The sequence below is a fragment of the Hydra viridissima genome, unplaced genomic scaffold, assembly GCF_058129835.1.
Source record: "Hydra viridissima isolate aposymbiotic clone 2 unplaced genomic scaffold, HvirCarnegie_v1 scaffold_3, whole genome shotgun sequence".
NCBI lineage: Eukaryota > Metazoa > Cnidaria > Hydrozoa > Anthoathecata > Hydridae > Hydra > Hydra viridissima.
Genome location: NW_028324302.1, coordinates 3243881 through 3256532, shown reverse-complemented (window position 1 = coordinate 3256532; position 12652 = coordinate 3243881). Strand labels below are relative to the sequence as shown.

Sequence of the window (12652 nt, the reverse complement as noted above, 5' to 3'; positions counted from 1 at the left end):
TTATAAAAACTTTTGTCCCCAAAATAAGAATAGAAGACAACAGTGGGCAAAACACATAAAGCATGAACTTTTGATGACTGAAAACGTGATATTTAGATCGACGAGTCAAAATTCCAAATCTTATTTCAAAGAGAAGAGAATTTGTTTGAAGAGAAGTTGGTGAATGGATAATGAAACTGTGTGGTGCCAACTGTAAGACATAGGGGAGGTAGTGTCATAGTGTTGAGTAGCTTCAGTGGTAACAATACTGGTGATATTGCTGAAAGAGACCGGATAATGACGAAAGTAGAGTATTTTAGCATTTTAAAAATCATGTCATTCCTTCATAATTAATGATAAATTGATAATTGGAGAATCATTTGTTTTTCAAGAAGATAGTGATCTAAAACTCTTCAGGAATCATTTAAGTAAATGAAAAATTGATAAAATAATTGAAAGAATGATTTAGCTTCCCCAATCAACTGGTGTTTCCTCTATTGAACATTTATGAGGTGAATTAGAAATGTCAAAAAGTTAATGCCTAAGAGTGAAAAAGATATTTGGGATAAACTTAAAACGTAATTGGCATGAAAAAGACAAATATTGGAAGTTTTGTAATGCAGAATGGCCATGAGTATGTAAAATGTTTATTGCTGCCAAAGGTGGCTATATATATGAAAGCAAGTTTTAAATTAAATAAACTAATTTAATAATTTGTTTTTCATTAAATTTTAATTAATAGTAATAGAGCATACATTTGAAGTGAATTTCTTTTTCATATTTTTACCTCATTCGTAGGTAAAAGATTAAAAAACATTTTAAAGTACTGTCATTTGAATAATTATGCACAGTAATTTAAATGCATGTATATGTATGTATGTATGCATGTATGTCTCTGTTCCAAGGTTTTTTCTGCTTAAAGGGTCTTTGATAAAATCTATCGTAAAAGCGTATGCTAACGTTTACATTTATGTTTATCATATCAGTACATAACGCCAAAGACAAGCATTTAAATAGTATGAAATGGTATTGAAATGTATTTATATGTGGTCTAAGAATATACGTGAGAAAATGCTTTCTACAAGGTATCAAGCCATAGACCAAAACTACTTGTTCTTGGTCATCCTTTGTTGTTTGTAATTAAAGGAACCTGAAAAATGGTGAGACAAATGATTGTGCAGCAGGAAATAGGAGAGAAGAACCTTTATCCTGTTATCATTCAGGGTCTATCATTTGTTTAATCGTTTTTAGGTTTTAATGTTAGCAAGTGTGAACAAGCCAGAAAGCACACAACGTTGAAGCAACGTTGAAATAACGTTGATCAACGTTGATCAACGTTATTTCAACGTTGTCAAAGTTTGACAACTGAATTTGTTGCTTTCGATTTTATGTTTTGTTTCTATTTTTGTTAATAAAGTTTTTATCTGTTATGAATTATTTATTTAATGCAGCTTATTTAAACAATAAATGAAGCAATTTTAAACTGACTTTGTTAGCTATAAGATCCTTTATGATGTTTGAAGCCTTACTATTAAATACCCGCTTCTTAGAAACTTATCTCATTAAAGCATTTTTAAAAGTTTGCTTAACTAAAACAAGCTCAGAAAGCTGCTTCACATTGCATATTAAAAACACTGCATTTATCTGTAAACATGGGAAAAATATAAACAATTCAAATATTTGGAAAAGTTTTAAAAGTATAACAGCAGAGAACGTGCGCTTGATCGATGGCTTTAAGGAGAATAATTAATTTTCTAATTAACATTTTCATATTAACATTTTAAAATGTTTCCTTCATCAGTTGTACAGATTAAAAAAAGAATTTCTTTTTTTTAAGCATTCACTTGTCTTTTTTCTTTATGATTTGGATTTACTTTTCACAACAGATGTCAAATTGAAAAGTTTAAGAAAACTGTAAAAAGAATTTGATTTTTGTTGACTAAAATTAAAACGATTCAAAATTGAAAATCTAAGGCTGCTGTATATATCAAGAGATGTTTCATACATTTCATCATAACAGAAAAGTGGAATACGGAATTATACGTCGTTAAATCCTCAAATACTTTTTTATATCTGAATTAATGCTCTCATACATTTCGTCACTTTTGTGAGAAGTTTTCCTGATTTTCCTGGTTAAAAGTAAAACTTGGTTCAACTTTGAACTTTGAACTTTGAACTTTCAACAGTTGAAGTTTCGATCTACTGTTGAAGTTGCAGCTCACATTCATTCATAGCTTAAAATACAAATGAACTGAACAATATGCACTACTTCACCAGTTCCAAATAACCATAAACCAGTAACCAGTCATACTAGCGCTTAAAAAACTCTCACTTTACGGTTATTTGGTTTTTGACTAATTTTTAGCACATTAGTCATTTGATTCACAAAAGTATTTTTCCGGAAAATGGCTATATAATGATTGACTACAAAATGAATTTTGAAAATGACTACATAAGCAGTTTTTCATCGAAATATTTCTAGAAGGTGAGTACATATTAAAAAAGATTTTTTCATAGTTTTCAATCTTTCAAACTTATTTTTGCAATGATGTCGTACGAAATCTAACGCTTTGAGATTACTTTCTGAATGCTTCGTTTAAGCCCCATTTCGAATGATGTTTAAAATCTTGACTAAGCGATTATTTAGAAATATTTTCATAATGTTATTTCAAGATATTAACACAATCGGTTTGAGGTTTGTGTAATCAACTTGTTGTAAATTTTTCATAAATATAAACATACAGGGCATTTTTTAACCGTCTAGTATGGTTATTAAAAATCAATATTGGACGAGCTTAGAGGACTTCTAATAAAGTTTCGTCATTTTCAACCGAAAAAGAAATCTCCTGTTGAACACGAACATTTCAAATGTGAAAAAAAGTCATTATCTGCATAGAGCGGAAAGATCATTAGAGAAACCATTCTAGAATCAAAAATGATCAACAACTTGATGTGGATTTTAATACTAAGAATATGTGTGGCAGGCAATCAAATCTATTTAAACAATAGATTTGATTATCTTCCAAATATAAATCAAGATCAATCTAAATACCTTAGTCTAGGATGCATATGGAGTGATCAGGTAATTAGCGTTGTTTTTATAACGCAGTATTTGTAATTAGCCGGGTTGTTATCTGTGAAATGTCTGAGACATTTTATATTGACATATTTTTACATAATTTTATGTCTGACATACTCCATATTCTTGAAGAAAAAAATCAATCTTACGTATTTAGAGCGTTTATCAGATTAATTTGAAGAGTAAAATGAAAATAGCTTAAGGAATTTGTTGCTTATTCGCAATCAACTATGCTTCATAAAACTTTCATTTTAAACCTTTCATATAGGTCTTTTTCCGACTTTTTCAGCGTTATCACGCCAGTATTGAAACTCCGGTGTCACAGGAAATTTTGCTGCTAGAAAACTTTGCGGCTGCGGCATAATTTCCTAGGAAAATCTGCTGCTCAGCTGCATTATTTCCTAGGAAAAATTGCCGCTCGCAGGAAAATTTGCTGCTGAAAAAAGCTAATTAATTTCAATCTTTCCTAACATTATTTCTTCGAAATTTCAATTTTTTTGCCTAAACGAACAAGCTAAATTGAAGGAACACACTATAAAGTTCAAATTAAAATTAACTTAAAATTTGTAAAGGATTAATCATAGTTCTTTTCCATCTTTTTAAATCAATTTACTTTTTATGTATGCTACATAATAAAAACCTTTGCCTTAACAAAAGTAACCTTTAAAAGTAATCCTCCTTAACCAATTAAAATAATTATAAAAAAAAAATCTCTTTAATTGATAATTTTACTTTTATTAACATTAAATATAAAATAGTTGGTTTTGCTAATATTTTTATGAATTTAATTTATGTTAATATTTCTAGCTTTCAATGAACTTTTTCGAAGTATTTTATTCATTGCCACACTATATATTAAGCTGAATTGAATAATTATAACAAAATAAAACTCTAAGACAAGAGTTGGTAATATATTTAAAAAAATGCAGAAATATTTTATAGAAAAAATATTTATGGCATACTTCGTATGCATATTTCGCAATTCCAATCCTGCACTGAGTTGTCTTCTTTACATTGGACACATGTAATCAGGCTTGCAGAGCCAGAGCCAGAGCCGGAGTCGGGAGCCGAGGATCCGATAGTTTTTGCAGGAGCCGGAGCCGGAGCCGAGAAAAACTAGTAGATCCCGGCTCTCAAAAAAATTTTAAACTGAACAAATTTTAGATTAATTTTTGACACATTTTTTTAGCGACCTCTGCACTTCATTCAAGAAACTTAAAACTCAAAATTCTATAAGTCTCTAACAAATCATTTCATATACAATAAAATGACTTACAAGTTTAGTCTAAAAATAAATCTCAAAAAAATGGCCGCCACCATATATTTGCTTATTTTTTTTTTTTTAAATTCTTATTCTTGTGAAATGAATGAAGTGCCATATTTATTCTTATCTTCTGTCATTTTTTTTTCATTTCAAAATTATTCAATGACCCAAAAATAATCTTGTATTTTTCTTTTCTTCTCCTGCAATATTTATATAAAGTTGAATATATATTTGGAATTTTTCCGCGATTTCTGTTATTTGTAAATTGCAACCATGAGAGATAACGTAGAAGAAGAGAGGTTATATGATGAACTGAAATGGTTTGCTTATCGCGAAGAGGACGAAGTGTTTTTTTGTCAAGTTGACATTAGTGTAGGGGAGGAAGTCAGCAAACTTTGCGGTGCAACATGCAAAATGCAGTACGAGGGAAAAGAGCAACGGAAAAAAAACCCCACCGCCAACATGAAACGCCATTTTGCCAATAAACATTCGACACTTTTGACAAAAATTGTTGAGGCAAGAGAGCAGAAAATGAAGAAAGAGAAGGACGAAAAGAAAAAAAAAAGCACCTCATCCATTTTTGGAGGAAATTAGGGCTCGACTAGTGAGACAAGAAAAGTACAAGCACCCATCGATCGCTTTCTCAACAAAGTTATCATCACAATTTCGAAAGAGGACTTCAAGAAAGGCATGAATATGACGGTTCTTCAAAACGGCGCTCCCTTTAACCTATTCAGCAGTGAAGGAATCAAGATTTTGACTGGCGATTTGGAAAAAACATTTTGGCTTGAAAGTCAAACGGAATTTTGCTCGTCAAATCATGGCTTTGGCTCAAAAAAAGCGGGCTAAGTTAAAAACCAATCTACAGGGAAAGCTGGTTTTTCTGAAATTCGACGGAGCTTTCAAGACATAATCGAAGCTTTCTTGGCGTCAATTGCAGTTCTTGATGGATAGCGAAATCAAGAATCTCTTGAAGGCGTGCTGGAATCGTATGGCATCAGGAAAAAAAATGTCCTCGGAATTAAGACTGATAACGGATCGAACATGGTGAAAATGGTTGGAGACTTTGGAAAGACAGATGAAGAAGGTGACGTCACTGACGAGTCTGCTGAAGAACTTGCTGGCGTTGAAATCGAAGAAGAACTTGAGGTTGAAATTAAAGGTGATCTGCCGGATGCTTATATCACTGAGGACGACGACGTGTTTGAACAGCAGAGGCCTTACTTCAACGAAATATCGAAAAACATGAATACCGTTAATCTGCAACGTTGTGGTGCTCACACCTTGCAGCTGGCTGTTGAAGACGGCTTGGAAAAACGAGGCATTAAGTCTCTGGTTGGCAAAGCTCGAGATGTAGCAAAAGCTTGTCGAACGTCGAAAGCAAATGAATTTTGCAAACAACACAAAACTAAAAAGGTACATACAATATAATCGCAAATCGCAATAAATGAAAATGTTTAAATGAATATTAATAAGAATTTGAACTTGAGTTTGAATTTAACATTTGTCAATTATGCGTTTTCGAATGTTGAAAACATTCAAATTTATAAAAAGTTACTCAAATTTCTCAAATTTACAGATTGCAATAATCGACAATGCAACCAGATGGTCCAGTACATTTAATATGCTCAACCGACTTCTTAAGATGTGTGATGTCCTGAATGCACTGGAAGCGAAATTTAAGACCCGTGACTTTACGCTTCTAAATTACGAGTGGAAGCAAATAGAGGAACTTGCAAAAATCCTCGAAAAACCGGCAGTCGCAACTCAATAATTCCAGAGTCAGGATCTCACGCCTGGGAACTTTATTTACACTTGGGAAATTCTGAAGGAGGAGCTAGTTTCTGGTGAATTCAAGACATCTGATTTCAGGAAGAATATCAGGGATTCAATGGTGCATCGGGAATCACTTTTAATCGATAATCCTTTTTTTGTGTGCTGCTGTCTTTGTGGATGTGAATATCAATGCCTTCTTGGAGAATAGCAACAGGTTTTTATCTCAGTTTTCAATCTATTATTTTTTTAAACAAAAATTGGAATTTGAAGTTACGTACTTTTAATGAAATTCAAAATACTGTGTCATTTAACTTTACTTTTTGACATTCTACTTTCCTCACTGCAAGAATATGATAGATTATAATTTGTTTGAAATTTAAAAACATTAAAAATGCTTTACAATATTTCAATTGATTGTTGAAGACACTCTGTGGAAGATCCAGAAAAAGCTCAATGAGCAAAAGAAGTTCGAAATCGAGGGGAGTGGAATTGGTCGTCATGGAAATGACTCTAGCGAGAGTACTGGAAGCAGTTTGGAAAATGAAGAGGAATCCTAGGAAATGAGTCCCAGAAAAAGGATACGAATTCGAATGGAACGTGCTCGGAAGCAAAAAAGCGAGCAGTGCAGCCAAGACGTTGTTAGTCATAAACGATTGGAGGAAAAAGAATTCCGAGAGGCTATTCAAAGTTTGCCAAAGCTTGCTCAACAGATCATGAAGAAAAAGGGTGATGGAAATTCGAAGTGCGAAACTGTTTTGGACGGAATAAAGCTGTTTCCCGAGTTGATCCAGAAAGCATGCCAGATTGCTTCTGCTCTTCCTATGACGCAAGTCAGCGTGGAGCGGGTGTTTTCTGGCCTAAAATTTCTGACTCCGGACCGAAGAAGTCATATGGAATCGGATTTGATTGATAGCATGGTTTTTCTTCGAATGAATAAAGAGTACATTTGACTTTTGAATGTGTATTGACAGAAAAAAAAATGAGAAAACGTTTTGAATTTGGAATTTGATGCTAAATAAATTTGTTGAAAAAATTTTGTAGAAATGACCAGGCAAAGGGATAAATTTGCAAGTAGGAAATGAAAGGGTATATGAAAGGGACTGATTCTTCAATAAAATGTAGTAATTTATTTTTCATTCATTAAAAAAATTTATGAATAGACGGCAAGTTATACTTTTAAATCTTATTCTTCTATTGACGTTATGAGGAGCCGGAGCGGAGCCGGAGCCGGAGCCGAGTTTTTGCTATGAGCCGGAGCCGGAGCGGAGCCGTGAAAAAAATTGGGCGGCTCCGCAAGCCTGCATTAAAGCTGCAGAACAGCGTCGTCGAACCACAAAAGTATCTTCTTCACCTGATGTTAATTTTGATCAGTTTATGACAGTTCCAACAAACCAACAACAATTCCTTTCCATTATTCATAACAACTCTCGCTTCATTTTTATGTTATGCGAAAGATTTACAGCTGCACATATCATAGTGAAGCAAGCGGATAATGACGCTGATTTCCTTATAATTAAAACAGCCATAGAACAATCCAATGCAACAAATAATTTTATTGTTGTCGGTGAAGATGTTGACTTATTAGTATTACTGACTGCACGATTTCCAATTGATAAGATTATTTACTTTTTAAAACCCGGGAAAGCTCACCAATTAATAGAAATATATTCATCAAAAAGTTTATCTGCTTATCCAAAATGTCAAAATCATATCTTATTTTTACATGCAATTACTGGCTGCGATACTACATCAGCATTTTTCCGAAAGGGTAAAACAACCGCATTTAAATTATTTGAAAAACGTGATTTAACTAATTGTGCCGAAGTGTTTCAAAAGATTGACTCTTCACCACAAGACATTGCTACAAACGGGATTTGTTTTCTTCTTGCTCTATATGGAGCTTCAAATAAAATTGATTGCTTAGACGAGTATAGATGCCTAACTTTTGTAAAAAAACACCCGGAACAATAAAAGAGTGCAGTTATCTTGTCTTCCTCCAACATCTGCTTCTTCAAGTCAACACTTGTATCGAGTATATTATCAAGTTCAAGTATGGCTCGGCAATCAACTGGACCCATCTGACTGGGGTTGGAAATTAATAGATAATATATTAGAACCGATTGACACTTTGCTTCCACCAGCTCCGGAAAGACTTCTCAACACCATCTTCTGCAATTGCAAAAAGGGTTGTAATGCAAAATGTAGCTGTAAAAAAGTCGGGTTATTATTTTCATCGGTGTGTACTAATTGCTTCCAAGCGGAAGATGAGATAAAATCCTATAGAATTTAAGAAACATAAACACAATTAATGATGATGATGATGATGATGATGATGATGATGATGATGATGATGATGATGATGATGATGATGATGATGATGATGATGATGATGATGATGATGATGATGATGATGATGATGATGATGATGATGATGATGATGATACGATACGTCTTTAGTACATCATACATTAAATAAAATTCCGTTTTAAATCTTATTCACATGAACAAAAATGAAAACTAGTTTACTCATTCAGTATGGGATAATCCTTTTTCGTTGTTTCGCTTAAACTAAATTTAAGGGGTATAAATTGTTGAATTTATATCCCTTAAATTAAATATAAGCAAAACAGTATTACACACTATCATACACTATTGCCTAATTTCTGAAAAATAGGCTTTCTCAAAATTGTAATGTGTTATCAATAGTATTTGAGAGAACATATGATTGTTAACCTCGTGTTAAATAAGTACGTTAAATCCCTATCAATTCAAAAACTAAAAACATTTTTAACAGAAACAGCTCTCATTGGCATTTATTTTTTAGCCTTATATATATAAATACATGATGATTCAATATCATTTTTATATTTGTGTAACTAATTATTCTTTTTATTTATTTTTACTATTTTTTTTTTTTTTTTTTTTGAACTTTGTGGTTGGAACGTCTTAAAGTCCTAGTAACTTATTATAACAACAATAAAATCGTTTGATGTCGGAGAAATATTAAAACGATTCCAAGATCTATATACATAAAAATGAATGCATGTCTGTTTGTCTTTACAGAATTACAGCATCAATCATCCGATCGCCATGAAACTTTGGGAAGCTGTTGAATACACTTCCGAAAAGGTTTCTGACATAAAAATCTTTAAAATTTTTTTAATTTTTAAATCCAATTTTTTTTTTTTTTTAAATCTTTTGAATACTGAAGAAACGCAGCAGACGGAAAAAATAATCGTATACCCAAAACAACTGGAACAAGTAAAAAGCATTAAGATAAAAATTTTAAAATGGTTTCTTTATTAAAAGTTTCTAAATTAGATGTTACTACAGCCAGTTTCCTTGAATGCCTTTTTTTTTTTTCTTAGATCGCAGCTTGACCCCCTCCCCACCGCCGCGGGGTAAGCTAGTTTTAAATTTAAAAAAAAGAATCTAGTTTTTGAGTTTTTAAACTCTTAAGTTATTCTTAAATTAAGTTCCAATTTTTTTTCAATTCTATTTTTACTTTTTTAACAAACTAACAATTTTTGAGTTCGCGATTGTAATCTAAGAGTTTCCCTCTTGATTGTCCTTCTATAAACTTAAAAACAAAAATATTTATTCAGCTAAAATTCTTCCTTCTCCACTAGTATTGGCTTGTTTTGAATAAAGTTTAGGTATTTGTTTATTGCTTAAATAAATAATTATTACTTCATTATGGTGGGAGAGATTTTTTTTGAACTAAGTTTGAAAATCTGTCATTTATAAAGTTTTATGGTTGTATAAAATCAAAAAAATTTTTGATTGATTAATGGAGATAGAACTTTATAAGTCTAAAGATGCACTTACACTCTCTTATAATTGTAAACCTTTCACAAAGTATAACACGGGTATATGTGCATTTTCACTGCAGGTGATGACGGAATCCATTAACAAAGTCACAATATAATGCAACTTTCATATATTTTAAAATTGTATTTTAAATTTGTTTTTACTCAGCTCAAAATTTTCATCTATTATTTATGCGTACACTTTTTATGCTGCTGTTCTTAAACTAAATTTTGTTTTTACAAAAGTTTCTCCTATTAAACCAATGACTGAAAACAACGATTCATTGATTCTGTTGTATCAAGATGCTTTCTATTGTTAAATCTACGGATTGTAAGCAAAGGGTGAGACCCTATGCCATAATCTACTCTAGGAAAGTAGTATTATATCAGAAGAGTACGATCTTATCAGAACTTTTCTGGATTCTTTAAATATGGTCCATTTCAAACGATAATTTTTTTTTTTGTAAAAATTCTAAAAAAAAAAAAAATCAGTACCCACCACTAATAATCAATTCTTCAAATTTATGTAGATTTTGAACTAGACGCTCGAGTAACAATATACTAGTGAAAAAGAAATTGTCTAACCTGATATCGCCTTAGTTCAGTCATAGGGGTGGTAAATTAATTGGTATTTGGAATTAATCGATTAGCGATTAATTTTAGCTAATTTAATCGATTAAAATTTTTACGAGTTTCAAAAAGTATATTGCTACTCATTAAGGTTTTATTTCTCTTTTTTCGTCAGATATGATCTTAAAAAACATAAGTTATTATTAACATTAACATTTAAACTAGATCGTTACTTAGTAATAAACAAACAAGCAGCCCTAAAACTTCTTTCTGCTTCTATAGAAGATGGGGGAAGGTTTGGCATGGCGTTGTAAGTCTTTTATAAAGCGCATGGTCTTTTTCCAGTGCTTTCAAATACTGACATTTCACGTTTAATACAAATCAAAATTTCTTGAGGGGATGATTTACAAGTCCTTTAGCTGTTCCTATTGATGAAGTTGTAGGTGATAGAATTTCTGCTTGTTCTTCAGCTTTAGTTTTTTTTCTCATTGGTTCCATATTAGAAGTGGATTTAAACTCAGATGCTACTTCTAATTCACTGTTCCTTAGGTTATCATCACGTAGAAACAAGCGTACATACATTTCTCTTGCTGTTTTAACAATACCATTTTTCTTTGGGTACTTTAAAAGATTACCTGGTGATTCTGAATCTGACTTATAGTCACCCGGAATATCTAAATGGCAAAGTAAACCAACAATATTACAATTTCTTCTTTTATTAATTCTCTCAGAGACAACAGTAAATAAATTTTGACCTTTATTAGTATTTTGCTCTTTAAGATTAAAAACAAAATAATTTTTTCAGATTTCATCAGATTACAGCTTTATTTCCCAATGCTATAAAACAGCTCTACAATATGAAGAGCCTGAACGATATCAGAGATCTGTTTTATTTCTTCTTCTTTTAAAATCAAATCAGTTCTGGATATATCCACAAGAGCTTTTCCAATAGCACTTTTTAATTCCAAGAATCGTTTTAACATACTGATTTGAGAATTCCATCCTGTTTTAATATCAGAATAAGCTTAAGCTCTTTTCCTAAATCGGCTTTACAAATGTTTTGAAGAATATCATTTTTAAGTGGTGATTTTCTAAACATCTTGACTTTTTTACGAACCTTTGCTATAAGAATACCATAGTCCTCATTAAACTGGGTTCCCTCATCAACAAAACTATTATTTTCTTCATTCCAGCATTCTTTATTGTCTTTAACATCATCAGGATCAGAATCACCTTCTTCATTTTCATCATCCTCATTATTAATTAGCTCTTCTTGAGTTGTTTCCATTGCTGAACTCCTTTTCTTATAAAGAATATCACATACTGCAAGATAAATCCCATGGCAATTGCAAAGTTGGTGAATAACCCCCATTTCTCGTCCCATTTTCTTCATAATTGAAGTACCATCAGTGATACATCCGAAGATATCAATGGTCAGATTCAATCCGGATTCTTTCGACCAGACTATTTGTACTACCGCACTGAAAATACTGTACAATCTCTGTAATTCAAATTTTTACAGGGAAAAATAAAAGTTTGAATTAGAGAGATTTTCGAATTATAAAATGTTGACTCTTCTTAATCGCATTTCACGGTGACTTTACATTTAATTGAATTACAGAGGTTTTGGAATTATGGAGATTCAAATTAGTGAGATTTTACTGTATATTATTTATTTACATTTCACAGCGGTACGAGGTAAAAGTTTATTGTCAAAAAAAGCCGAATTTTTTTGATTTTTAAAGCGGCTTTAAAAATTAAAACGCTTGAAACGATTTTTAAAATTATTCGATTATTCGTTTGGAAATTAATCGATTAACGATTAAGTTTTTTTAATCGATTAATCGGTTACCACCCCAATTCAGTCACTTCAGCTTTGGACATTCATTTCTGAGAAATAAAATCAGCTTTTTTTTTTTTTTGTGTGTGTGAAAACATAGTCGATTGTATTCTTAATTTATATTGTAAAAATAAATGAAAACAAATAAAAAATAGTATACAATTAAGCTAATAAGTTCGGTTACTTTTTAAGTCACAAATTTAACGCTAGAGCTTTAAATAACTTGTTTTTAAATGTAATTTTATGGTAAAATTATGTTACAAAATTGGTTAATATCGTCAAAAATAATGAATTTTTTAATATTTCCTTTTAGTTAAAAATTGAAAATCAAAATT

At 31.4% G+C, this 12652-nt stretch overlaps 1 protein-coding gene and 1 long non-coding RNA gene across 2 annotated transcripts; both read left to right on the top strand.

The window, feature by feature from the left end:
- The first annotated feature begins 2175 nt into the window (after window positions 1-2175).
- LOC149890610 (uncharacterized) lies at window positions 2176-3768 on the top strand. The gene is made up of 2 exons (XR_016451114.1): window positions 2176-2464; window positions 2744-3768. It is a non-coding gene; the product is annotated as an uncharacterized LOC149890610 (long non-coding RNA).
- A 325-nt stretch (window positions 3769-4093) lies between these two features.
- LOC149890609 (uncharacterized) lies at window positions 4094-7078 on the top strand. Its single transcript, XM_090083071.1, has 2 exons — window positions 4094-5738; window positions 5902-7078. Exons 1-2 carry the CDS (start codon window positions 5367-5369, stop codon window positions 6094-6096), a joined length of 567 nt encoding a protein of 188 aa, XP_089939197.1. The 5' UTR covers window positions 4094-5366; the 3' UTR covers window positions 6097-7078.
- Window positions 7079-12652: the final 5574 nt, after the last annotated feature.

Coding starts and splice junctions, on each gene's coding strand:
- LOC149890609 (XM_090083071.1), top strand. CDS start 5,367: ATGGTGAAAATGGTTGGAGACTTTGGAAAGACAGATGAAGAAGGTGAC. Junction 5,739..5,901: donor AACAACACAAAACTAAAAAG/GTACATACAATA, acceptor TCAAATTTACAG/ATTGCAATAATCGACAATGC.